At 43.7% G+C, this 26501-nt stretch overlaps 1 protein-coding gene and 1 non-coding gene across 5 annotated transcripts; one reads left to right on the top strand and one right to left on the bottom strand.

Moving 5' to 3' along the window:
* Nucleotides 1-623: 623 nt before the first annotated feature.
* On the bottom strand, nucleotides 624-18843 carry BIRC2 (baculoviral IAP repeat containing 2). 4 transcript variants are annotated; one of them, XM_075546520.1, is made up of 9 exons: nucleotides 18697-18843; nucleotides 14963-16994; nucleotides 14772-14871; nucleotides 12757-12835; nucleotides 12110-12158; nucleotides 7502-7741; nucleotides 1918-2172; nucleotides 1612-1653; nucleotides 624-1507 (listed from the first exon to the last, which is right to left on the bottom strand). In XM_075546520.1, the coding sequence occupies exons 2-9, from the start codon at nucleotides 15798-15800 to the stop codon at nucleotides 1314-1316; spliced, it is 1797 nt and encodes a 598-aa protein (XP_075402635.1). In that variant the 5' UTR covers nucleotides 15801-16994; nucleotides 18697-18843; the 3' UTR covers nucleotides 624-1313. The 4 variants fall into 4 exon arrangements, with proteins under 4 accessions (XP_075402635.1, XP_075402633.1, XP_075402634.1 ...); XM_075546518.1 differs by lacking the exon at nucleotides 18697-18843 and adding an exon at nucleotides 18329-18463; XM_075546519.1 differs by lacking the exon at nucleotides 18697-18843 and adding an exon at nucleotides 17950-18199.
* A 4190-nt stretch (nucleotides 18844-23033) lies between these two features.
* LOC142447485 (U6 spliceosomal RNA) lies at nucleotides 23034-23140 on the top strand. Its single transcript, XR_012784184.1, has one exon. It is a non-coding gene; the product is annotated as a U6 spliceosomal RNA (small nuclear RNA).
* The last annotated feature ends 3361 nt before the right edge of the window (nucleotides 23141-26501 follow it).

Below are 26501 nucleotides of genomic sequence, written 5' to 3'. Positions count from 1 at the left end.
TATCCCTGGCATGAGATCTGGCATCTTGTTGGTGCTCACCAATTGAGTCCAACTTGCCAACCCTATGTACAACCACACAAAATGCCACCTAGTCCTGGGCTACCCTCACGGCCTTAGCTATATTCGAGACAATGTGTCAGTCCATCTCATTGAGGGGCTTCCTCTGTTTTGCAGCCCCTCTCTCAAGCATGCTGTCCTGCAGGGACTGGTCCCAACTGATAATGCTAAGTGTTTGCCTTTGGACTCAAGGGAAGCACATCATGTGGAAAGAAAAGCAAGAGAAGAGACTGAAGCACAGGAAAAAAATTGTAAATGCTAGTCTAGATTCACCTAGTATTGAGTATTTTTATACTGTTTATCCACCCTATATCCAGTATATGCAAAGCAACTAGGTTGCCATTATTTAAAAATATCATAAATCACACTATCTTTAAAAGTTTTTTAATATTTTCTTTGAAGAACTTAGTATTTTAGTAGCAAGCATTTGAATGTTTCCAATGTAACATGTATTGTTTGTGTACATACCTAATTTTATAACCATTTTATACAATATTTTTTAAATGCTTTTCACCAACATGAATATTTATTTCCAAATCAAGGGGGGAAATAAATACTTGATAATATAACCTTTTTTAAAGCACTTTATTAAAATATTTTTCACAAACTAGGGAAAAGCTTATTTACTGGTAAGAAAAAAAAAAATCCCTACTTTACAACACAAAAAGCACTGATGAGAATCTGGTTAACAATTGGGATTAAACTCCAGAGTTTCTGGTTTCCAGTTCTTTTAAACTTGTTCTTATGCTACACTTAAATCTTCCAGAGAGAATTCCAAATCTAGAAACTTGTGAAATGATACATAACAGCAGCATCATGGCTACTGCTTTCCTTCGTCCTACTACCACACATAAAAACTGGTACAACTCAGCAAACAAAAATCTCTCCTGGCAAATCAAAAGGTTAAATGTGATCTAGGACACTTTTTTCTTCTTGGAAACAAAGTTATTCATACCAAAGCAGAATAGAACACAATGTTACTACAGTAAAAGCCAGTCATTCTCCCTTCTAAACCAAGGCGTGGATTCTGCCAACGCACAGGGACGAGATGGGCAGAATTGCCCTCCCGGGTTTCCATGGCTACTATCTGTAGGGAAGCCGACTGCCAAGTCCTCCCAGGAAACAGCTGGTGGGTTCAAACTGACCACTCTGGTTAGCAGCACTCTGGGCTCCTTTCTTTCCTTCAGATTGCTTCCAACGTTCAAGAGTATCTTACAGATTATTCTGTGTGGGCTCATACATAGCCTCTTTAGCTTTCATGACAGAAATGTACGAACAGTGCCCTTAATTATGCCCCGGCAAATAGGGCATTTTCTCAGAGAAGGGGCACACTCCTGGCACACTACCAGATGACCACAAGGAATAAATACGATGGAAACTTCTTTGTCCATACATACTTTACAAGTTCTCTCTTCTTGCAACCTCCTCAGTTGCTCCTGCAGTGACAGACCTGTTAATGAAAAACAGCTTCAATGAAATAGTTGCTACTTTACCTCTCATTTAAAAAACAAGGGTAATGTTGTGTTTTGGTTTTAAATGTGAATTTCGTTTTACCTGAAACATCTTCTGTTGGAATATACTTCATATTCTTCTCCACTGAGGAAAGACAAACATTAAAAAGCATCAACCTACCACATACACGATTGCTTCAACTAATACTCTTGATGTTTTAACCCACTACCTGTTTGTGAGCACAGACTCTGGCTAAGCATTATCAGGAATTGTTACCCTGAGCAACACAATAACTCATTCTTCTGGAGCACGCTAAAGATTACACAACTGCTAATAGGATTTGCTGGTGAAAAAAGACAGATGAACATCACCCTAAGGATTTGCAAAATCATTTCCAAATAAACTCACCAAATAAATTCTTATATAGTGTAGAGTCGATGTCTCTTAGACACTTCTTGAAGATGTTAGCTGCAGCATTTCCCTTCACTAAAACAGTATCAATCAGTTCTCTTGCTTGTAAAGGTACCTGTGTTTTTTGTTGAATAATATCATGTTCCTGTTTAGTAATGACACTGGCTTGTAAGAGCTTGTCCAGGATAGGAAGCACACAGGTCAGCTGTTGAAAGAGAGCCATTCTATTCTTCCGAATTAATGTCAAGTCAGCTACGTAAAAAAAAAAGAAAATCCATTCAACACTTACAATTACACACAGGCAACCACTAACAAACAATACACAAACAATTTACCCACAAAGGTCTGTACTTTAATGCTTATCGCTCTTAAAGCTTCCAGAAGAGGAAGCTAGACTAGAGTAGACCTACAGGGTCATTGTCTACAAATAAAAGGCCTCAAAAAGTTTGTGGAAAAATAGAATTTAAAAATGGAATTTCCCAACAAATTCTTCATGTCAGCACTGTTTCTCCTTCATTCTGCTGAAAGTAAAAATTTCTCACCTTTATATTTCTTCCCCCATGGAATTCGTAATAGACTTCTGTTCACATTATATCACTTTAGTTTGATAAGTCAATTCACTGCCATTGAGCCCATTCTGATTCATACTGACCTCAGAGAGGGTTTTGAGATAAATCTTTATTTTGTAGATGTGCCAACATTTACTTCCTACTTCAATGCCCTACTTGATTTATACATGTATACATAAATTTAGTTGGGGGCTCTAACAGCGCTTTTAACAATCCATACTTCAACTGAGATTATAAATCTACAGGAGCAGGCAGCCTCTTTTTTCCTCATGGTCAATGTTGACCAAAGCTTCCTCAACAGTGTGGCACCAGGGCTGGGCTATTTCCCGTCTCATTTGATGCCACAATCCTGTCAGGGTAAGTAATGACTGTCTCTCATTCTCAGATGTAGAAAAAACCATCGAGAAATGAATGACTAAGTGCTCAAAGTCACAGCAAAATTGTATTGCAGAACCAAGTCTCTTAACCAGTGTTCCTTTTTTGGTTGTTTCAGTATTTGAGTAAATTATTTTTGGTAAAAACAAAGCAAACCCCATACCCAATCTAGTTTCTAGATATACTGATGTGTACATGATGCTGGTTCCATTCTTCACAAACCAATGATCTTTTCATCACCCAAGCATAAGCAGCAGTACTATATGTAGTGCGGAAGAGCTTCAGGGCAGGTTTGTTTTCTAATGCTGGCCTACCCTCTAAGGCTGGGTACCTGAGGTAGGTCGTTTATTGTGCCAACCTGGCCAATAAACACGTGTCAGATTAATTGAAGGGCAGAGATATAAATGGCTCAGCGAACCTCGCCTTTTTTTTCTCTTGCTGTTTGACCATCAGACCAGTGTGCGGCTGCCTTGCTTGTTCTGTGCCTCCCATTTGCAAGCTACACCACCTGTGGGACACCGAACCCGTGGACTGTGTTGCTGTAATTTGAGGTTCCTTCAAGACCTGCTTCGCCACACCATTGGAATTGACATCTCTTGAGCTGGGGACACTCACACTCTGTCATCTGGCTGACTGTTGGTGACCTGCCTTGCTATTTGCTGCCTGGGCCCAGGATAGCCTGAATTACTCCACAGAGGACTACCCAGCGGCCCTCAAGACTTGGACTGACAGTGTCTCACAACTGTTTCACGGGAGTGAGGTTGCACTGAGCCATTTGTACTGCTTTATAATTTAATGAACTGTTCAATTCTTACATATCTATCGGTATAAATATATATAAAATCACTAGCATTCTGGTTTTGTTTCTCTATGGAAACCTGTCTAACACAGTACCAGAACCCTCATAAGGCTGCTTCCTTGTCTGCAACACAGAAACAGCAACAGCACCTTCTCCTAGAGCTGTGATGATGAACTCAGATAATACATGCAAGACATTTCACATAATATCTGACACATTAAATTTATAGCCATTTGAAGTTTACATATATCAAATATAACTTTTTAAAATTAATGTTTCTTTCCTTCATTCTCAAACCGTGTAAAATTCCAAAGTTATTTTCCTACATTCATGAACTATGAACATTAATTTCTGAGATAAATTTCATATAGCATGCACTTTCTTCTAGTTTCCCAATAAGGAAAATATTTAATTGCCTATTTTCAGTGCCGTGTTGGGGGTGGGATGGGGGAAGAGCACATATCTATATAGTACAAACTCAATTTGTTTAATGAGAAAAAAAATTATAAAAGTATTTTTCTTCTCCTTTTGCATTTTTCTAGGATGAATTTCTTGAGTCATCTTAAGACTATGAAGTTCCCTTCTCCGACCACAACTTACTGTCTACCTTAAGCATTCTCCCTCCTGCTGTCTTCTAGCGCTGATGTCCTGTTCTAGTCTTAAGGTCGGTCAGTCAGCTGCTTCAAGGCTTGCTTTCTCATGCCCGGAACTTCCCTCCCTGGTCCTTAGAGTGGCCATCTCCTCCTATTGGGCCTGCCAATTCCACAATTTAAGGCTATGCTCTGACCCCACAAAACAGGAGGAAGTCACAAAACTCGGGAGATTAGATTTATTGCAGAGGTCAAATTTCACCGTGGCTACTTAACCCTGAAACAGTTTCACTCGGTTAGGCTCTCTCTCACCTGGGCTCTCCCACTTCCAAAGTCAACCAATCTACTTTTTTAAAAAAAGCAGACTGTTCTGGTGTGCTAAGTACAGTTCTAACGCATTTTACTTGCAATATCTCATTTGATGCCTACAGCCAGACATTGGGGCCAATTACTATTCTATCCACTTTACAGATGAGAGAGCTGAAGTGAAATGCACTGCCAAACTCGGAACTGATGCCATCAAGGTTTAAACACTATCTGTCTGCATCTAGAAGTCAAACTTTTAAACATGCCACCCACCTTAAAGACGAGCTCTCTGAAACTATAACTATGTTCATCTTACCAAAAAAAAAAAAATCTTTCCAAGCCAAATGTTGATCTCTGTTGGCTCATGAGCTGGGCTCATCTACGAGCCCCTGCATGCGAGACTGCACATCTACTGCAAAAACTCCCGGCCAGCTATCACCGTGGTGAGCACCCAATCTGGCATAGGTGCACATGCTCGACACTTTTTCTTTTTAGGGGCTCTTACAGCTCTTATCACAATCCATGATATATCCATTGTGTCAAACACATCTGTATATATGTTGTCATCATCCTTTTCAAACTTTCTTTCTACTTATGCTCCTGGCATCAGCTCATTTTCCCCCTTCCTCCCCCATGTCCCACCAAACGCTGTCTCCTTTCATCCACTTTTTGGCTGTCCATTCCCCTGGGAGGGGAGCTATTGGTAAATCGTCATCAGTTCCCCTTTACTCCCCACCCCTACCCTTACCCTCCTAGTATCGCTGCTCTGTTCCCCTTATTGGTCCTGAGGGGTTTATCTGTCCTGGATTCCCCGTGTTTCCAGCTCTTACCTGTACCAGTGTGCATGGTCTGGTCGAGCCATATTTGTAAGATAGAGTTGGGGTCATGGTAGTTGGCGAGGGGAAGCATTGAAGAACTAGAAGGAGGTTGTGTGTTTCATCGGTGCTATACTGCACCCTGACTGGCTCTTCTCTTCTTTATGGCCCTTCTGACTAGGAGTGCTCGACTGACTACTGATGGGCTTTGGTCGCCATTCTGCTCTCCCCCTCATTCCCATTGACATGATTTTTTTGTTTGGTTTGTTTTGGGTCTTTGATGCCTGATACATGATCCCATTGACACCTCATGATCACACGGGCTGGTGTGCTTCTTCCATGTGGGCTCTGATGCTTCTGAGCTAGATGGCTGCTTGTTTATCTTCAAACCTTTAAGACCCCAGATGCTTTATCTTTTGATAGCCATGCATCAACAGCTTTCTTCACCACATTTTCTTATACACCCATTGTGTCTTCAGGAATTGTGTCAGAAAAGGTGAACATGGCAGGGTGCCATGTTAGTAGAACAAAATGTTCTTGCATTGAGTACTTGAGTGGAGGCCCAATGTCCATCCGCTGCCGTAATATTTTATAAATAAATATATGTACATAGATATATTCCCCTGTCATTGTATATAAATGTTAATCCATACTTCTTGAAGGAGTAAATGATTACACCAAAGACTTGTTCTGGGAAGGCCGAAACTGAGCACACAATCCAGAGGAAGACCAACCTCACTTCCTGCCACCTTTGGGTTCAAGAGGAGGGTCTCATCATCAATTCTGGTTATTTTTAATGTAAGAATCACCTAGCAAGAATTATGGAGTAAAATGTCATTTATTTAAAATATCTGACATTTAAAATATAGAGCTAAGAACTGTACAATCAAAAACTCAACCTCACAACCACTGAGTCAATTCTGATTCCTAACAAACCTATAAGCGCAGAGAAAAACTACCTCATGAGTTTCTGATACTAAATTCTTATGGGCGTACAAAGCCTCATCTTTCTCCTGGAGAGCAGCTGGTGGTTTCAAACTACTGACCTCAGTTATCGGCCCCACAAGTCACCCACTATGCCACTAAGGGCTTCTCAAGAATATCTCACTTTAAAATCTTGCTTTTGCAAAACAATTTAAATGTGTTATGTATCAGGAAAGAAATGCAATGGAGCTCAGAAATATCACATGAACATAAGCCAGGTTATCTCATGGTAAAACTAACACAAAGAAAATAACTGAAGTTAGTTTATTGTGCCAACCTGGCCAATAAACACATATAGGGTTAATTGAAGGGCGGAGAGATAAATGGCTCAGTGAGCCTCGCCATTCTAATTCTCGGGTCTCTTGCTTTCTGATGGTCGCACCAGGGTGCAGCTGCCTTAGCAGTTCCCTGCTTTAGCTGGCAAGGCTTACTTCCTGTAAGACACCCACAAGGAGAAGTCACAAGAACCTACCCTGATGCAGCCCTGGGTGCTGGAGCAGCCATGTGGAGACCCCTGCCAGCACTGAGATGCTCCCATGCTCACTGATTCAGCTTTCCTCCTGCAGTCAGCATCATAGTGTATGTTTTGTGAGATGGAGGAGGACTTTGTGGATTGGTGTCGGACATATGGGTTAATGTTGGACTGTGGGCTTGGGCAGCACTGGGTTGGGATGGTTTCTTGATGCGCACTTAACCTTTATATAAAACTCTCTCTTATACATGAGTTTCTGAGGATTTGTTTCTCTAAAGTACCCAGACTATTATAGTAACTATCATCAATTGTCTACAATCAGAGGAGGTACCCCGTCCTCCACTGGACAGAAAAAGAGCTATGGCTTAGAAATGACTGGGGAGCTGCGGTTGGCACTGCCAAGTAAACACTGGACTGTGAGCTCTAAGGTTGGCAATTCAAATCCACCAACGGATTTGAGAGAAAAAGAGGAGGCAATCTGCTCCTGTACAGATTTACAGCTGCAGAAAGTCTCTATCAGGTCTGAGTCGGACTAGGAGGCAGACTGGATTCTATGGCAGTAGGTCTGAAGGAAGCTGCGTCCAGCAGCAGTGCTAACTGTCCTGCAACATGTGAGATGGCCTCGGTGCCCTCCTGGGGCAGAGTGCAGGAAGACCAACATCCCCAAATACCTGAGGCCATTTCTTCAGTTTGCCGTTCCTTCTCCTCCTCTCTTTTTTCATCCTCGGCAGTAAGAAGTGCTGACACAATATCATTAACTGTTTTGAAGTTCTCCCCGGTTGTAAGGATTTTACTCTGTACTGTCTGTTTTACCAGGCTTCTGCTGAAGCCCATTTCCAAGGCGGCGTTCACCACAGGTGTGTTCATCATGACCGCATCTTCCGAGGAACTTTCCACAGGTCCAAAATGAACTGTTGCAAAAAAAGACATATGCTAATATTAAGTTCTACACACAACAACCTTATGACTAGGGCTGGGGGGAAGGTCTATGATGCCAGTAATCTCGTGCTGCGGAGATTCTGGAAAGGGAGATGAGCCACACGCACCAGTGACCAAGAGCGCAAACAAAAGTGTGAACTGGATACGGTTCAATTAGAGTATAACCAATATGCTGTGCTTTGAAAAATGCCACTTCCCCGGTTGTATACTAGACCTTCTGAAGAAAAGACTTTCTAGTTATGAACTCAGGAATCTATAAAATGCCTCAAATAATTCTCATGTACTATCCTTTTGACAGCTACACAAATTTGTAAGTGAAAAATAATCTGCTCCTTCCATGGTAGGGAAGAGAAAACACAGATTCTCTAGTCAAGGGAGCATTAGAGTTTAGACTTGTATTAACAGGAGCCAAAGTTTTTCATAGTTGAGCATAGAGAATGACACGATCACGAATACAGTAAGTGATGACTCAAGTAAAACCAAAAGACCTTCCAACTCCGTGCCAATCAATCAGTTCCAACGCACAGTGATGCTACCAGGCTCAGAACTGCCCGCGTGGGTTTCTAAGACTACACACATTTACGGGAGTAGGGAGCCCCATGTTTTTCCAGAGAAGCAGTTGGTGGTTTTGAACTGCTGACCTTGCAGTTAGCAGCCCAACACATAACCCACTACACCATCAGGGCTCCTACTTCACATCAAACTTGGTTAAAGAAGCTATAGAAATATGACTAAAGAGGCACTATGACTTTTGAGAGTGAGAGGTTATCATTGGGCAACTAACCTCAGTCACCAGTTCAAAACAACTAGCTGCTCCTCGGGAAAAAGAGGAGACTTTCTATTCCCATAAAGTTACCATCTTGAAAACACACAGGGGCAGTGCTACCCTGCCCTAGAAGGTCGCTGTGAGTCAGAATAGACTCATTGACAGTGAGCCTGGAGTTGGAGTTTTAATGGGGGAGGGGGGAGAAACTAGAAGGTAAAGAGGTGTTTTTGATAGGGAGGCCATGGATAAACAGTTTACAATTACAGGGTCAACGACAGCCCACAGGGCACTTTGGGGAAGGAGGGGAAATTACCCATAAAAAGATGTTCTTCAAGACACTTTACTGCCATCTGCTGGAAAAGAAACATATACAAGGTCTGCTGCCATGTGTCTTCTGCTCCCTTGTCCATCATAGAAAGGAACCCCAGTGGAGCAGTGGGTAAAGCAGTGAGCAGTGCAAACTCAGCAGCTGCTCCAAAGGAGACCGGTGCAGCAGTTTGCTTCTGTAAGTATTCAGTCTTGGAAACGACAGATTTGGCTTGGGTTTGGTTGGCTCAACCTCATGTGGAGTCTGTGTGAACAGCACTAGAACCAAGGCTGGAACAAGATGGAGTGAGGTATGGAACACTCAAGGGGGAGTCTTCTAGGCATGGAGAGCATCAAGCACAAAGGTCTTCAGTCGAGGGGCAAGGTGTCCTGCTCAAGATACATGAAGATGAGTTGGCCAGGGCACACTGAAAGAAGAGGGCAGAGAAGGAGGCAATGCCCAGACCATGTAGAACCATCGAAAATATTCATTTTATTATGTTTATTAGAATGTTCTGGAGGGATTTTAAGCAGGAAACGGATCAGATCTCATCTGTGCTTTGAAAGGAGGGCTCTGAAAGGCCTGAGAAGACAGACTATAACTAGGTGACACAGAATCGCAGAGACCTGTTGGGAGGTTCTGACCGAGGATGATGGAAGTTTGAATTAGGTTGAGAGTGGAAGAAGTGCTAAGAAGTGGTCAGACTCTGGATTTACTACATATGCAGACACAGAAGAACTGACAGACTAGATATGCAAAGTGAAGAAAAGAGGAATCAGGGATGTTGTCCCTTGAGTCAACTTTCTGACGTCAGCAAATAGGTACCATTAACTGAGATGACGAAGGCTAGAGAAGCAATTAATCTGCGAGGTGAGGACGGGGAGATTACTTTGGTCCTGTGAACTCTGAGACTCTGAGATGCCTATGAGAGCCAAGTAGCCCTGAACTATAGAGGTTTGAGAACGGAAGGGCCAGCAAAGGAGATTGTTCCAGATCAACCAATGAAATAGAAAATCAGTGTGTGGCAAGAAGCCAAGAGATGTTTCCAGTAGGAGGCCTTTAACTGCGCCACCTGCTGTAACAGGTCCGCTAAGATGAAGACAGGGAACTGATCCGTGTAGATGCCAAGATAACGGTTCCTGACGTCCCTCCTAGCTCTTTGTCGCTGTTTGAAGAACGAACAGAAGGTGAGGAAGTCAGCAGAGTGAGCACAGACCAAGTCTTCCCAGGCATTTTGTAGAAAGAGCGGAGAACTGGGACAATACCTAGATGGTGACATGAGTTTAAGCAAATATTTTCTTAGTATGAGTGCTATCGCCTTCTGTTGTATGCAGAAACAAATGATCCATGAGAAACAGGAAGTCAGTATGTAAGAGAAGGGAGACCATTGCCAAAGCAAAGGACACTTGAAACCACAAGTTGGGGGCCCAGAAGACAAGTTGGCCTTCTGGTAGGATTGCCCTGAGATAGGGACAAGAAGTACTCATCTTTCATAAAAGAACAGAAACCAAAGCATATGGATGCATCATGTACACTGGAAGTTCTAATAGGAAGATGAAATAATTCTCTCTTGCTTGTTTGTTTGTTCAGTGAAGCAGGGCTATGAGCTTACAATCAGGCAAGGGTAGGTGTCAGAAGCGTAAGGAGAAAGGCAATGTGAGACCATCGTTTTGAAGACTGGCAAAGTGGTGTTCTTAGAGAACAGTGTGGCCATAAATCTCAGGAAGAGTCAGCACAGTTGCCTTTCTTTCCCAGCCGTATGAGACAGGAGACGGGTGCCATGTCATCAAGTAAATCGTTTCTGTACCAGCTCAAACACGAGCACAGTCTTCGAACCACTCCTCCTTAGCGATAGTTTCTAGCATCTGTCACACCATGGTCGCCATTTCTGGTCCTGCCAAGAATCTGCCCTTCTCCCTCCTGAATGGAATGCCAAGATTAAGACACCTTTCTAGATATGATTAGTAGACAATTATCATCCTTATTTTGGACACCATAACATACGTTCATTATACACATTAATAGCAAGTATGACTAAAATTAAAAAATCAAGTTGTAACCAGTAAAGATACTAATTCTTGAACCAAAATACATGTTATTGTTAATACCCACCAAGTTGGACCCCGATTCATGGAGACCCTGTGTGTACTAATAGTAGAGCTCCTCCAGAGTGTTCTTGGCTATGATCCTTGCCTTCTTCCTCAGAGTGGCTTGGGTGGGCTTGAACTGGCAACCTTAGATTAGCAACCTTAGGGTGCACACTGCTTGTGTCGCACAGGCTCCACCAAATAATGTATCTATCATCAGGCCCAATTCTTCAATCATATGTAACTAACTTTTCCAAATCATGATAGCTCACAGCAACCTTTTCCTCTTCAGAGCAGTGGTTTCTAATGCCGTGACCTTTTAGTACAGTTCATGTTGTGGTGACCCCCCCCACCATAAAATTATTTTCATTGCTACTTCATCACTGTAATTTTGCTAGTGTTATGAGGGTTGTTTGACAACCCCCCAAGGGGTCGTGACCCACAGGTTGAGAACCATTGCTTCAGAGGACTTATTATGTGCACTACACACTTGACATTGCTTTGAACGCATTGCTGCTTTTCTTTTGCACATCTTCTCTTCCCAACTTAAATGTTCACAACTGAAGAACAAAGACTAGTGCCCTTACACCCTTAACCAGACCTGCTGCTGCAAAGCCGATTTTGACTCACAGCAACTCTTTAGGACAGAGAACTGCCCCAGTGTTTCCAAAGCAGTAAATCTTAATGGAAGCAGACTGCCACATCTTTCTCCCATGGTACAGCTGGTGGGTTCGAACCACCTACCTCTTAGCAGCCAAGAGCTTAATCATGGCACCACCAGGCTTCTGCTTACATGTCCTAGAATCCTCTAAAATGCCATGGCTCTTAGTGGATACCTTTTGTTATCGAGTGGTGTCAAGTTGATTCCAACCCACAGGGACCCTGAAGGACAGAGCAGAAATGCCCCCTGAGGTCAAAGGCTGTAATCTTTCTGGAAGCAGACTGCCTCATTTTTCTCCCACAGGGCAGTTGGTGGGTCGAACCATGGACCTTTCAGGTACCAATTGGGTGCTTAACAACAAGCTATCAGGGTTCCCAACCCAGTAGATATGTACGTAATCTTACTGTGAACTTCAGTTTTCGCCATGCCCTCAGAAACGCTTTCTTTACATACTTTCATGCTTAACATTCTCGCCGCATAAAAACTCTTACTTTATACTTGAAATATTTTCATACATACTTGGTGGATCAGCAATTTCATCTCCGGGAGGGTCTGACGTTGACAACAGCTATGAAACAGGAGGAAAGGTATCAGGTAAAATCAGAACTCTCCAGCGCCCTGAACAGGGTAACAGCACAGTCAATTACCCTAACTGAATGCCCAGATGCCTTTGGGAGGGGAGCACTTTACAAACTTCACGATGCCTTTTTGTCTAATTATCCCACTGATTTCCCCAAACTTAACCTCATTTTTGGTTAGAATTCCAGAGTTTCTAGAGTTCCAGGAAAGTCGGAAAAAAATATTTTTTACTCAATTAATACAGTCAGGTTTCAGCTGGGTTATCTCAGAGGTTTGTAAATCCTTGCAAGTTATTTTGGTTTGTCTTTTGTAAAAGAGACGCCAGGAAAAGCAAAGGCTGCTTCTCTAACCCTGCTGTAAGCTGGTGGAGTGGCAGCGTCAGGCTTTTTTCTTTTTTTCTTCCCCAAAAAACACAGAACTTTTTTAGCTAAAAAGCAAGTTGGCTATACAAATTAAAAATGTCATAATTATGCATAGAAAGTACATGCTTCAACTAATTAGAAGACAGATATAAACATCACTTAGATTTTTTGTAATAACTACCAATTAAGAGAATCTACTGTTACCAATGATAATAATTTATTTACCTGTTCAAGAAGATGGGGATATCTACCCTGAATCTCATCAACAAACTCTTGCCCTTTCATGCGTATCAAGAACTCACACCTAAAATGTAATTAGAAAAGAACAATTGTTTTATATAAAATATAACCTGATCATTCTAGAAAATGGTTTTTGAGACGTGTTTTTTCATTGTGCTCCAGACTACATTTTGTACAGTCTCGTACACACGTATATCTGATAAAAGCAAAATTCCCATAAAACCATCCAGACTCTTCCTATATAAACTGTATTCTATCGATTCCAATGCTAGACTCACAAAGGGTCATAAACCGAGGCATGAAAAACACTATTCAGATGATATACTTTTTTGTGACCTAACTAACATAGTTTCAAGCACTTTAAATTGGTAGTCCAAAGTTTTACAATATAATACATATTTCTCCAGGGTTACTCTCAATTATTTTCACCCATCCATAAAGCCACAGTCTAACAGTTGCTCAGCTACCAGGCCTTCTCAAAGGTGTCACAGGAAGCTCACAAAGTACCTCTTCCCACCCATTCCTTCGTTTTGCTCCTTAACAAGCGGTGTGGGATGACTGGCGAGCTATATCCACAATATATTCATAATTATCTTAATATTCATTATATACCTAAATGTCAAACTCCAAACCATAAAACTTCCAGGAAAAAAGAAAGGAGAAAAATACTTTTTGTCAAGAAAAGGTTTCCTAGATAAGATATCAAAAGCCCAATCCATAAAAATATAATTTATTGGAACAAATAAATGTTTTCTAGAGCCAAATAAATAAATGCTTAATGTGGTATGTGGTAATTTTATACAGCAACTAAGGTCATATTGGCCCTTTCAAATCAACTAGCAAGAAGACATCTGACATGACTTCTTGAGGGACTGACCACCTAATAAAAATATTAACTTTTGCATGTACAAAAATAAAATAAAACTGATTAACTGACATACTCAAAAACCTTTCAAATGAAAGCTGTTAGGAAAACGAACACAAAAAGCCACGAACTGAGAGACTAAAACTCATACATGAAAAGAGCTACGTTTTCCCAGTGTCGTCAGCACTCTCGTCGCTCAGTGTTTGAGTTCTCACTGTGGTTCTTGATAAAGATATTTGGCTCAAAGCCTTAATTAGCCCAGTCCCTAATTTTTCAAATGAGGAAAGAGGCTCAAAGGGGTCACATGGCTTGCCCCAAGTTCACATAGCTCTTAATAGCAGAGATGAAATTTCCATTTTTACTTCCATCAACAAGCACCTTTATTTCTAGATTATACTAGAAAGCAGGAGGCACCAGAGACAGGAGTGGCTAACGGGTGGCCAGTGACCTATCACAAAAAAGAAAACTGTGCAAACATATTAAGTGATCAAATTCAGCAGTCACGGAAGACTTGGCATGCCATCTGACAATGACTTCACTCCTAAGTAGACTTTGTGCCCTCCTCACTTTTCCTGTGCCCTTCTTCCTCATTTCTGGTCTTTGTGTCCCAGTTTACATCTTTGGAACCCTTCATGTGTCTTTAGAGCAAAATGGCCACACGCAAAAGAAACCCGCTGCTGCTAACTCGCGCTGCCTCGTGGTGCGCATGGCAGCGCACGCTGCTCCCCGGGTTTTCTTGCATGTGCTCTTTACAGAAGCCTCTCACCAGGGGTCTCTTCCATGAAGCCACTGGGTGGGTTTGAACTGCCAATCCTCGATTAGCAGCTGACTGCAAAACATCTGCACTACCCAGGCTCTTTAGAGCAATATGGGAAATAAATAAATGAACTGGATGGCCACGATAAATAAGTCAGTCTGTTGTATTATATCGGCTTACAAAAGAAAGGAAAAAGCAAACAGAACTTCTAGAACTTTGCTCAATAAAATAATTAAAATGAAAATCTGGTCTTATCATGGGTTAATTCCCCAATGGTAGGTAGAAGGGCTTGTTTTCATTTAAATGCCAACTTCCATCCTGTGCGTATGCCTCCTTCTTTTAAGCCCAACTCCACGCTGCAGACCATTGTACCATTACCTGGGAAACCACTTGGCGTGCTCCACCCACGGGTCGTCTCCGGATTCCCAGCACCGCAGGCCGCCGTCGCAGCAAAAGCATTTGACATCGTCATTGCGGCCTAAATAAAGGGCAGAACTGAATACCCATAGGTTCTGGCATAGAGATCAAAATGCATGAGGTCTTTTCAGAGCTAAGAGTGTCTTTCTTACCCACATAATAAAAACCAGCACTTGCAAGTTGCTCGGGTTGAACGGGAACAGTAGGTGGCCAGTACATAAATGTTCTCAGTCGAGCTGCATGTGTCTGCATACTCAGATTTGAAATGCTGAACCTCAACGTTTCTAGAGAATTTTCCAAAAATGGACAATTGGGAAAATGTCTCCGGTGTTCCGACATAGCATCATCCTTTGGTTCCCAGTTACTCAGTTTCCCACCACAGGCAAAGCAGGCCACCCGATCTCTAGGTCCTACGTAATAGAACCCAGCTCTTGCCAACTCTGCTGGTGACAAAAAGGTTAGTGGCCACATCTTGTAAGAAAGGAACCTGGCCTCTTCGGTATTCATGGCGTAGCTGTAGGGATTAGTCCTCGATGGGGAGCTGTCTTCCACGGCTCTGGAATTAAGAGGGTTTGGTGAAAGGTTGGTGTAGGAACCACTAAATGAGCCACTATGTCCCAAAGTGGATAATGAATGTGCAAAACTGTTTCTTACAGGAGAAGTGTTCTTAGAGGTGGATCCCAGATTAGTGACTGAACTCAGATTCCGAACGAAGCTACAGCTAGGATACAACTGCCTGTGCTTCTCAATGGCATTGTCTCCTGGTTTCCAGTTATCCAGCATCAGACCACAGCAGAAGCATTTGACCTTGTCCTTCACACCCGTGTAGTAAAAACCAGCTCGGGCAAGACTCCGTTCTGAGATGGGAACTCCGGCCGGGAATGTGGAATATGTAGACATTCGGTAGAGCTCACATGAATAGTCGTATTTCATCGTTTGTTTGTTGCTGTTTGTCCAACTTGACAAGACCCTATCTTCCATTATGTCCATAAATGTTTGATGAGAGGGCCTTGGGACAAGTCTTTGGAAGCTAAGTTTTGTGCATGAGGTGATTTGACTTTTTGATGTCACGTGAAACGTTTCATCTCTTCACACTAAATTACTTTTTTAACCTCAAAGAATAAGCCAATAACTTTCTCCTTATCTAGAATTCACTGTCACTTCTTAAATGGAGTTATACCTGGGTACACCCCCAGACATCCTAGTTGTTGCCTAGGTTACCTGATGCCTGTTTCTTCTAAGTTATCAATTACACTTGGTATTCTTTGGGACTGTCTTAAGCCATTTAGGTCACTTACATGCTATTTGCTCGTAATTTAGTATAATACTAACATGATAAGAAAGAAGTTCATGCACTTCTGAAAACATGTTAAAAGACCCTGCTTCAGGGAGGCTTACAATCCAAATAGTTTAAGCTCAAGAAGTATAGAATACTTAAATTATGCCCCTAATTTGCTTTTGATTACAAGTTACAAGGCCTGAGTATAAAAGGGGGAAAAATCCTCTATGTATGACTTCTTTTCCCATCAGCACTTTAGTGTAACATTTACAAAAAGCCTTTATCCTAGTAAGCTAATGGAAGTCTTTATACAGGTACATTAGCTAATATGAATTTCACGTAACTTCTCGTAATGGACTGTTAACTTCAGTAACATCTGGGGACGTCAACACTCACAATCTGTGTTGTATGTTGTACATTGCTTGTTATGTTGTACACGTCATCAAATGAAATTAATTTTGCTTAAAGGTCACAAAATATTAATTCTTCTTAGCTAAATGTTTTATACAAGTGGTTCAGAGAGAATCGTGATGTTGTCTTTCCATAAACTTAACCAGACAGTTTTGGCAACAGAAATGTTTGACACTACACTAAGGACTATGCCTGGTTCTAGCATCATCCACTTTGTGATTTCCAATGACCAAATAATCAAAACATACAGCTTGTCTCTTTGGGTGTTATTACAAATGCCTAACAAACTAAGACCAACAGAATTACTGCTTCTGCATCATGTACTGGCAACAGATCCTACTAGTCTTCATTCGGAAAAATGCTTCCTATTATAAAAAGAGAATTCGTATACTAAATGGACTCCACAGAATTCAACTTCCCAGAGTGTCTGGGTCTCTATAAAGGGACGTATTACTGTAGGTGGAGTGGCGTTAGAGTCTTCTGCGGTATAAAATCTGAAAATTAAAATAAAACTATTTTAGAAAACTTTACTTTCATGGCAAACAAACCACTCTTCCATTTACTAAATAAAGTCTAAAAAGGATTTACACCTTAGCGAACACATCAAACTATGGCTAGAAAAGTTCTAAATTAAAATAAACTGCATACACATCCAAACCAAAACCAAACTCTGCCAGGAGCCAATTCCGACTCATAGCAACCCTGTAGGACACAAAGCCGAACTGCCCTGGGTTTCAGAGATGTTACCTCTATCAGAGTAGAAAGCCTCCTCTTTCCCCTTGTGGGGAGGCTGGTGATTTCGAACTGCTGCCCTTGTGGTTAGCAGCCCAACGTGTAAGCACCTGGGCCAGTAATATCCATTATACAGGTTAGAAAGAAATGGCCAGCTTTGAAAACTAATGGGCCTTTTCATACAGGAAAAATGCTGTTCCTGTTTTCAGCTCCTCCGGTTGCAACTTTCAGCAGTTTGCTAGAAGCAAACAGAGGCGGTGGGAAGAAAAGACTCCACTCTTCTTTATCAGCGCGGGGGCAGAGTGAACGCCAAAGTTATTTTTCAAAGTCCAGTCTCTGCAGGCCTTACGTAAAGCGACCAGTCCAGTAGGGGCAAAATGTACCAACAGCTCAAAACCATAAAACCCTGAAACTTTAAAATTTCCTCCCAATTCCAAAGCAACAGCCACAAAATGCAATTAGAAAACAATACCTAACGCCACACAGCCTGTAAAAGCCAGGCGAAAGTGCTTGAATTGCACGGGGTCACGTCTACTTCAACTACACACTTCTCCTCTGCAAGCACCGAACTGCCGATTTTGCTCTCTTTATGCAAACGGCGATTGGAGAAGAAATGGAGAAGGGCTGCGATGTACCCATTCATTTCCCGGACGGGGTTTGCACAATACACAGCCGTCTACTGAAAGTGGCGGGCGCTGTGGGAACTGCACGACATACCAGCTCTCGCTGCCGCAGGGCTGTCTCCGATTAAACGCATCCCATTTAAGAGCATCGGGGGCCCAACCTAAAACCTTGCGCACAACACAACTCGTTGGGGACAGCACACGAGCGCCTTCGCCCGAGGCCAAGGGCCAGACGGGTGGGCGGCGGCCCACGGACGCAGGAAAACAAGTCCATCTCCGAACGTCGCTTTCGATTAGCTCGCCTGGAAATCGGGGCTCCCGAAGGCAGCACAAGCCGGGGCCGGAGCCGAGTTCGCTGCGGCGCCGGACCCTCGGCCCAAGGGCCCCCGGGGCCCGGCCCACCCGCGTCCGACAGCAGCTTCCGGGGCCCTCGGGCCCCGCGCGCCCCCGCGCCGGGAAGCAGCTGCACTCACCGCGAAGCTGGCAGAGGCGGACGCCGCGCGAGACGCGAGCACGCCGGCCGCCCGGAACAGCGGCGACGACGCGCGGAAAGCTCGCCCGCCGAGCCCCGGTCTCTGAGGGCCCCCGGCCAGCGCCGCGCCGACGCTGACGCACGGTGACGTCAGCGCGCCTGGCCGGGGCGCGCGTCCAGCGGAGCCGCGGGCCGGGGAAGCGGCCGCCGGAGGCCCGGATGCGCGCGGGCTTCGCGAAGCGGAGGTGCGCCGGAGGGGGGGGAAGCTGGGCCTGGGCGCCCACCTGGAGCTGCGCGGGGCGGCTCCGCGCGGCCACCGTCCCCAGCCGACGGGGCTTCGCTTCTCCACCCCGGCGCCTGGTTGCTCACCTCGTGCGGAGCAGGGACGTGGCGAGCCCGCAGCGGCTGCGGCCGGCTCCTGGGGAATCCTCCGGCAACGCTCTTGCGCCGCGGCTGGTGCGCCTCCTCCTCCCCGGCCGCCCCAGAGTTGGAGTCCAGTCGGGCCAGATCCCCTAGGGAGACGCCTCCGCCCCGGGTCGACGGCCGTATTTGGGGGTGGAGGCGAGCCAGCGGCTTTGTTTGGCTTCCGTTAAGTAAACACTTGTGACCGTTTTTTTCCCCTGGAGAATGCAACTACGCGGCATCTGTCATCTCCAGGGATTACAACCGACGGTTGGGAAAACTGCCAAGTTCAACGTGCTGGCAAAGTAGAACAGCACCAGAAGATTGATCTTGACTGACCAACACATCCCTCATTTTTACACTTAAAAAATCATTTTATTGGGGGCTCATACAATTCTTATCACAGTCCATACTTCCATCCATCGTGTCAAGCACATTTGTACATTTGTTGCCATCATCATTCTCAAAACACTTGCTTTCTACTTGAGCCCTTGGTATCAACTCCTCATTTCCCCCCTCTCTCCCCACACCCCCTCCTATTTTTACACTTTTGTGTGTGGATAAGATACACTCCATTTGTCCCTGAACTGTTTGAAACCCCTCGTACGTTGGTGGGAGTGCTGTGGGGTCTCTCCCCACCCGGAGTGACCCTGTGTACAACAGAAGTAAACATGCTCCGTCCTCCCTGTACCATGCTCACAATCCGTCCCTTCCTTTGCTGCATATACAAACATATATCAGACATGGGACTTTAGAAAGTTCATGGGAAATTTTTGTATTTAATTCCCTTTTTCTACCAACTCTTTGAAGTCTATTTGTGTATGTTAACACGTTACAGCTACATGTTAGAGTAAGTCAAAAAGTGTTGCTGCCAGTTGGTACAGACATGGGTTTATTTCAAACAAAACGTTTCCATGGTCAGTGGAAGCCCCAGACTAGCGCTTTTTAGTAATACAGTTGTTAGGGGGCCTTCTAGGGAAAAAAAAAAAAAGGCCAATCCAAACCGACTTCTGGACAGGTCTGCTGGGCCAGTTAAATGCATAGCAGAGCAGTCAGCTCAGTGGGTACTCATACAAAGGCATCGGGCATCTTGATAAACAGGCTCAAAAGACATAGCACAATCTATGTGGCTTATTATGACATGAAAATTGAGCGCTGCATTGGTGAGGAAAAGGATAGGACAGTTACACTTAGGATTTTTAGTTTGTGTTCGTTTTGTTCTTTTCATTAGAACCATGCACCCACTTATGCAAGGGTAGCAAGAGCTGTGCTAAGAGGATTTCCCTGGGAAAACATCCTATCAATCCTACAGCCCTGATCATGACCCTTCAGACTTATTTTTGTTTCCAGAACTTAACTAACACATAGAAAAGAAGCACAATGTGAATCCCTCGAGGATGCCAGCACTACCTTTTGGTGTGCGATAAATCTACGCTCACTTGTTGGGGAGAGTCAGAGAGATGGAAACGCGCCCTTCAGCAGTGTTCAGCCCTCGTTGGAGGGTGTGTTGGAAAAGTAGCTTCACGTTTTGATAATTTTGTTTGCCAACGACGTTTTTAACATACTCTCAAGGATATTCCAAACCAGACGCTATTGAATCGTTTCCAACTCCCGGCAACCCTGTGTGTACAGAATAAACCGACTAGAGGTTGGTCAGGAATTCTTGGTAATGCAGGAGTCAAGCACTCAGCTGCTAACAGAACAGTCAGCAATTCAAACACCAGCCTCTCCACCAGAAAGATCTGGCAGCGTCCTTCCATAAAAGGTACATTCTTGGGAACCCTGTGACTCCATGTATTCAATCCTAAAGGGTGGCTGTGGGTTGGAATCCACTGGGCTGAAACAGGTTACTGTCTGTCATCATTTGCACCACCCAGGGTGCAAATGTCTTTCTGTCTCGGTATGCATCATAAATACACATTTATATGAATGTAGAGCTTTTTCTGGGTGGGAGCCCCTGCATGACTCAAAACCGTTAAACACCGAACTATTCCCTGAAAGACTGGCAGCTTTAATACACTCGTAAGCGCCTTGGAAGACAGGTCTGGCAATCTGTTTCCAATAGGTCACAGCCCTGAGATCCCTATGGATCAGTTCTATTCTCCATTCTTGGAGTGGTCACAAGTCAGAATCAGCTCAACGGCATCTAATAATATAAATGCTGCATTACCTTAATGTTCTGTAGTTTACCTCTGGGTTCTAATACCCATTGTGATGACTACACAGAAACTCAGACAAATTTCGTGATTAAAGGGTTTATTAAGGATGTTAATAGGTTGTAATTAATGCCAGAGAGAAATGCTCAGGGTAGTTGTTTACCAGGATGTGTTTCAAAGGTTTGGATCTGGTAATAAATGCCCAGAGGGGCTCACCATTCTGCTGAAAGCCATAACAAGAAGGCGTTCAATTCAACAAAGGTCTGTGGGTCAGCAAATCCAGCTCCCTGAACCAAGTGCCCAGAGGCACCCCACTCCAGTAAGTTCAGCCCAAAGGCATGTAGCTTCACTTCCGTGGGTCAGCAAGTCCAACTTCCCCCATTAAATGCCAAGAGATATCCTTCCACTCCACAAGCCAGCCTCCTGCACAAAAGCACTCAATTTGCTCTGTGGAATGGGAAGTCCATCCTTCTGCTCCTGTTCTGGCTCTTGGTTCTGCTGCTGCTCCTCTGATGGTGTAGGTATCATCGAGATCCAGGAGATTCACTGCACAGGGGTCTCAGGCTCAGGGGACACGCTCCACTCCTGCTCTTGCTGGTAATGAGAACCATGCTCCTGCTTCTCAGAGGGTTCATGTTGACCTCAGCTGGATGTCACCCCAGGGAATCCCGTTTGCCATCACTCACAGGTGGGCCCTCTCAGGCTCTTCCCCCTCCTCCTTCCCAGACCCATGCAAGGCATTAGTCTCGAATTTGGTGGGCGTTAGAGACTTTACCTACAAGAGCCTCATTAAAAAATTCCCTGGACCTGTAATATGATGTAAACTTACATGAGCCCCAGAGGAGTCTAAAAATCAGAATAGTTAAGTGGTAGAAAAGGTATCGTAGAGTTTTTAATATTCTAGATTTTTAAAAATCATTTTATTGGGGGCTAGTACAATGCTTATCACAACCCATACATACATCCGTTGTCTCAAGCACATCTGTACATCTGTTGCCATCTTCATTCTCAAAACATTTGCTTTCTACTTGAGCCCTTGGTATCAGCTCCTCAGTTTTTTTTCTTCCCCTGCCTTCCCGCTCCCCCTGATTTTTTCGCTTTTTAAAGTCTTGCTAGACATGGACCTTTGGTCTTGCTCCTCTCTAAATTGTGACTCAAATAAGTGGCTTGCAGTGCATATTTCTTATGAAGTCAATATTTTTTATTTGCAATGAAGCCAACTTTTAGGTATTCTAAAGACACTCTTTGTCAAGAAAATCAGATGCTCTGTCCTCTCAGGGAAACTCACAGGGCATATACTTTAAAACCTTCCAAATAACAAGCCTCTCAATTTAGGCTATACCAAAGCCAAAGCAATGAGTCAATTCAGACAACGACTCTGTAGGGCAGAGTCACCAAAGCTATAAATGTTACAGACGCCGACGGTCACATCTTTCTCCCATGGAGTGGCCAGTGGTTTCAAACCGCTGACCTTTCAGTTAGCAGGCAACTTCTTCAAGGCCGGCACCACCAGGGCTCCCTTTAATTTAGTCATCCGGGGGGGAAATCCAAGACCTTGACCATTTCCCGTTCTTGTCTGTGTCATTTCTTCCTGCCAGTCAGTCTCAGAACAAGAGGTCGTCTGTTCCATATTAACAATAAAAAGAATTTGCAACAATTTGTGATAGAAAAAAAATGTTGGCGACTCCCCATGACTCAAAACTATAAAAGAATGCACATGCAGTTTAGTAGTCATTTTACTTTTACTTCACATCTCTAGTTCTCAGACAGTTACAGAAACATTCTTAATATGTGTAGGACTATATGTCATCTAGAAAGTATATGTAGCATGAATTACTCAATCTAAATTCAAGTGTATTTCTGTTTCAGTTCTTGGCTTGACCAAAATAGTAAGATGATGAATCTACTTCAGTGTGGTGAGAAACTGGCACCTCAATTCCAAAGCCTTAGATATTTTCTCTTTTAAAAAGTATGGATTACCACTCAGGTTTAACAAATAGAACGTGGTAACTTTTCATCTTGTATTCTTGTGTGTTGACATGTGTTTACTCATATGTTCAGGCCCCCCACCAGCTTATAGTTGTTAGCAGTTTTTAGAAATGAGTTGTATATGGCAGGCAAACTTGCCATTAAATTATTTTAAAATTTGTGCTCGCTTCGGCAGCACACATACTAAAATTGGAACGATACAGAGAAAATTAGCATGACCCCTGTGCAAGGATGACACGCAAATTCGTGAAGCGTTCCATATAAAAATATATATATATTTTTTTAAATTTATATAGAACATTTTATTTATTTTTAAATCATTTTATTGGGGTTCATACAACTCATCACAATCCATACATACATTTTGCCAAGCACATTTGTACATTTGTTGCCCTCATCATTCTCAAAATATTAGCTCTCCACTTGAGCCCTTGGTATCAGCTCCTCATTTTTCCCCTCCTTACCTACTCAGCCTTCCCTCATGAACCCTTGATAATTTATAAATTATTATATAAAACTTTTAAAATCATTTTATTAGGGGCTCATACAGTTCTTTTCACAATTTATGCATACACCAATTGTGTAAAGCACATTTGTACATTCACTGCCCTCATCAGTCTCAAAACATTTGTTCTCCACCTAAGCCCCTGGCATCAGCTCCTCATTTCCCCTCCCTCCTCGCTATCCCCTCCCTCATGAACCTTTCATAATTTATAAATTATTATTTTGTCATATCTTGCCCTGTCCAACGTCTCCCTTCACCCACTTTTCTGTTGTCTGTCCCCCAGGAAGGAGGTCACATGTAGATCCTTGTAATCAGTTTCCCCCCTTTTCAACCCAATCTTCCTCCACCTTCTCAGTATCGCCACTCCCACCACTGGTCCTGAAGGGATCATCCACCCTGGATTCCCTGTGTTTCTAGTTCCTATCTGTACCAGTGTACATCCTCTGGTCTAGCCAGATTTGTAAGGTAGAATTGGGATCGTGATAGTGGGGGAGGAGGAAGCATTTAGGAACTAGAGGAAAGTTGTATGTTTCATCGTTGCTACATCACAACCTGACTGGCTCGTCTCCTCCACATGACCATCTGTAAGGGGATGTCAAGTGGCCTACAAATGGGCTTTGGGTCTCCACTCCGCACTCCCCCCCTCATTCACTATGATATGATTTTTTGTTCTAATGATGCCTGATACCTGATCACTTCGACACCTCGTTATCACACAGGTTGGTGTGCTTCTACCATACGGGTTTTGTTGCTTCTGAGCTAAATGGCCACTTGTTTGCCTTCAAGTTTTTAAGACCCCAAATGCTACATCTTTTGATAGCCGGGCACCATCTGCTTTCTTTGCCACATTTGCTTATGCACCCATTTGTCTTCAGTGATCATATCATGGAGGTGAGCACACAATAATATGAATTTTTGTTGTTTGATGCCTGATAACTGATCCCTTCGGCACCTCGTGAGCACACAGGCTGGTGTGCTTCTTCATGGCTTTGTTGCTCCTGAGATAGATGGCCGCTTGTTTACCTTCAAGTCTTTAAGATCCCAGACGCTATATCTTTTGATAGGCAGGCACCATCAGCTTTCTTCACCACATATACTTATGCACCCACTTGGTCTTCAGCGGTTGTGTCGGAAGGTGAGCATCATAGAATGCCAATTTAATAGAAGAAAGTATTCTTGCGTTGAGGGAGTACTTGGGTGGTGGCCCAATGTCCTTCTGCTACCTTAGTACTAAACCTATAAATATATGCACATAGATCTATTTCCCCATCCTCATAGATAAATATATTTGCATATGTACATGCCTTTATTTATACCTCTATAAATGCCCTTTGCCTCCTAGCTCTTTCCTCTATTTCCTTTGATTTTCCTCTTGTCCCACTATCATGCTCAGTCTTCATTTGGGTTTCAGTAATTCCTCTTGATTACATTATCTTTGATCACGCCCTACCAGGCCTCCTACACCCTGCTCACCACCGATTTGGATCACTTGTTGTTCCCTTGTCCCTGTGTTTGTTAACACCACTACCTTTCCCCACCATCTCCCCTTCTCCCATGTCCCCCCAGAACTGTCGGTCCCGTTGTTTTCTCCTCCAGATTGTTCATCCAGCCTATCTTATTTAGACAGACCTGCGAAGATAATAACATGCAGAGAAACAAGACAGAGCAAAACCAAGCAACAATATACAACAAAACAACAACAAACCAATGAAAAATTCAAAACAAAACACAAGAAAGAAAAGCTTGTAGTTAGTTAAAGGACTGTTTGTTGCCCATTCAGACTGTTTTCCAGTCCAGTCTGTTCTGGCACCATGTCCTGGCCCCAAAGTCCACCTTCAGCATTCCTTGGGGACCTCACCGCTCCATTCCCTTGCTGTTCTGTTGCACTTCCTTAGTGTTTTACCTCGGTGTGGCGGGATCAGATCGGGTGCAATTCCCACACTGTGTTTCCAATGTTGTCCCCTGTAGGACTATGGGTCAGTGAGGGACGTCATGTCTCATAGTGGGGCCGGCCATGTGGTCCTCTCTGTGGACTGGCTGCTCTAATCAGGAATATCGTCCAAATGGCCTGGTGGGCAGGAAGTGCTCCACTCTCTCCTCCTCCCCCTTTACCTGCTCCCGTGTACTCCCATCAGATATGTCACTCTCCTGTATAGAACATTTTAAATTGTTATATGATCCAAGACAATTTTGAAGAAAAGTAAGGTTCAAGGGATTTGTCCTACTAGGTGTTACGAGCTATAAAAGGAAAGACATCGTAATTATGACATCTGATATCAGGTCAGGCCTGGGGAAATAGGCAAGGGGCCACCTAGAAAACGTGGGGGAAAGGACACCCACACCCACACCCCTGCTCCACACTTATAACCTGTCTCATTATCTGACATTTTATATTCATGACAACAGTATAAAAATCTGTCTGGCCACTTTGCACATTAACAATATATAACTGGCAATAATGAACACAGAAGAGCCAGGTGAAGGCAACACTGGCTGTGCTGGTTACAGTTATTTGTTGAGTAAAGTTCGAGGAGGTTCTGTCTGCCCCCCTGTGGCTACAAAAGAGGAAACTCCAACTTGTTGCAAGTCCAAGGCCTCCTGCTACAAGGCCAAGGAAGCAAGCCTAGCTCCGCCCTCCCTCCTCCTTTTACCCTATTCTGATACCAATGCTTCTTCCTGAGGCGCTCTGCTTTTCCAGGGCCGATAATCCATCACAGTGGCCACACAGAGTTCACAGACAATACTCACAATTAAGAGGATTTATTAGGGATATTAATAGGTCATCACAAACCAGAATCAGTAAACATGAAGGACACAGTTATTGGCCAGAGCAACACCTCTCCTCAGCCAATAGCCAAGTTCTCTCTCTCTCTCTCTCTCTCGCTCTCTCTCTCTCTCTCTCTCTCTCTCTCTCTCTCTCTCTCTCTCTCTCTCTCTCTCTCTATTTTTCCACACACACACACACCACAGACATTGCTCTGCCTCAGTCTCAGTCTCAGCACTGCTCCTCTGTTCCATCTCAGGGTCTCCTTGCCTCTGGCTCTGATCTCAACCTGGCTCTTTTGCGTCCCCGCCACCCCCCGCCCATCTCCATGCCACTGGGTCTGGCACCTCCACCATTT

This window comes from Tenrec ecaudatus, chromosome 4 (assembly GCF_050624435.1).
Source record: "Tenrec ecaudatus isolate mTenEca1 chromosome 4, mTenEca1.hap1, whole genome shotgun sequence".
Lineage (NCBI taxonomy): Eukaryota > Metazoa > Chordata > Mammalia > Afrosoricida > Tenrecidae > Tenrec > Tenrec ecaudatus.
The sequence above is the reverse complement of the archived record's forward strand: the minus strand, read 5'-3'. Positions and strand labels throughout refer to the sequence as shown.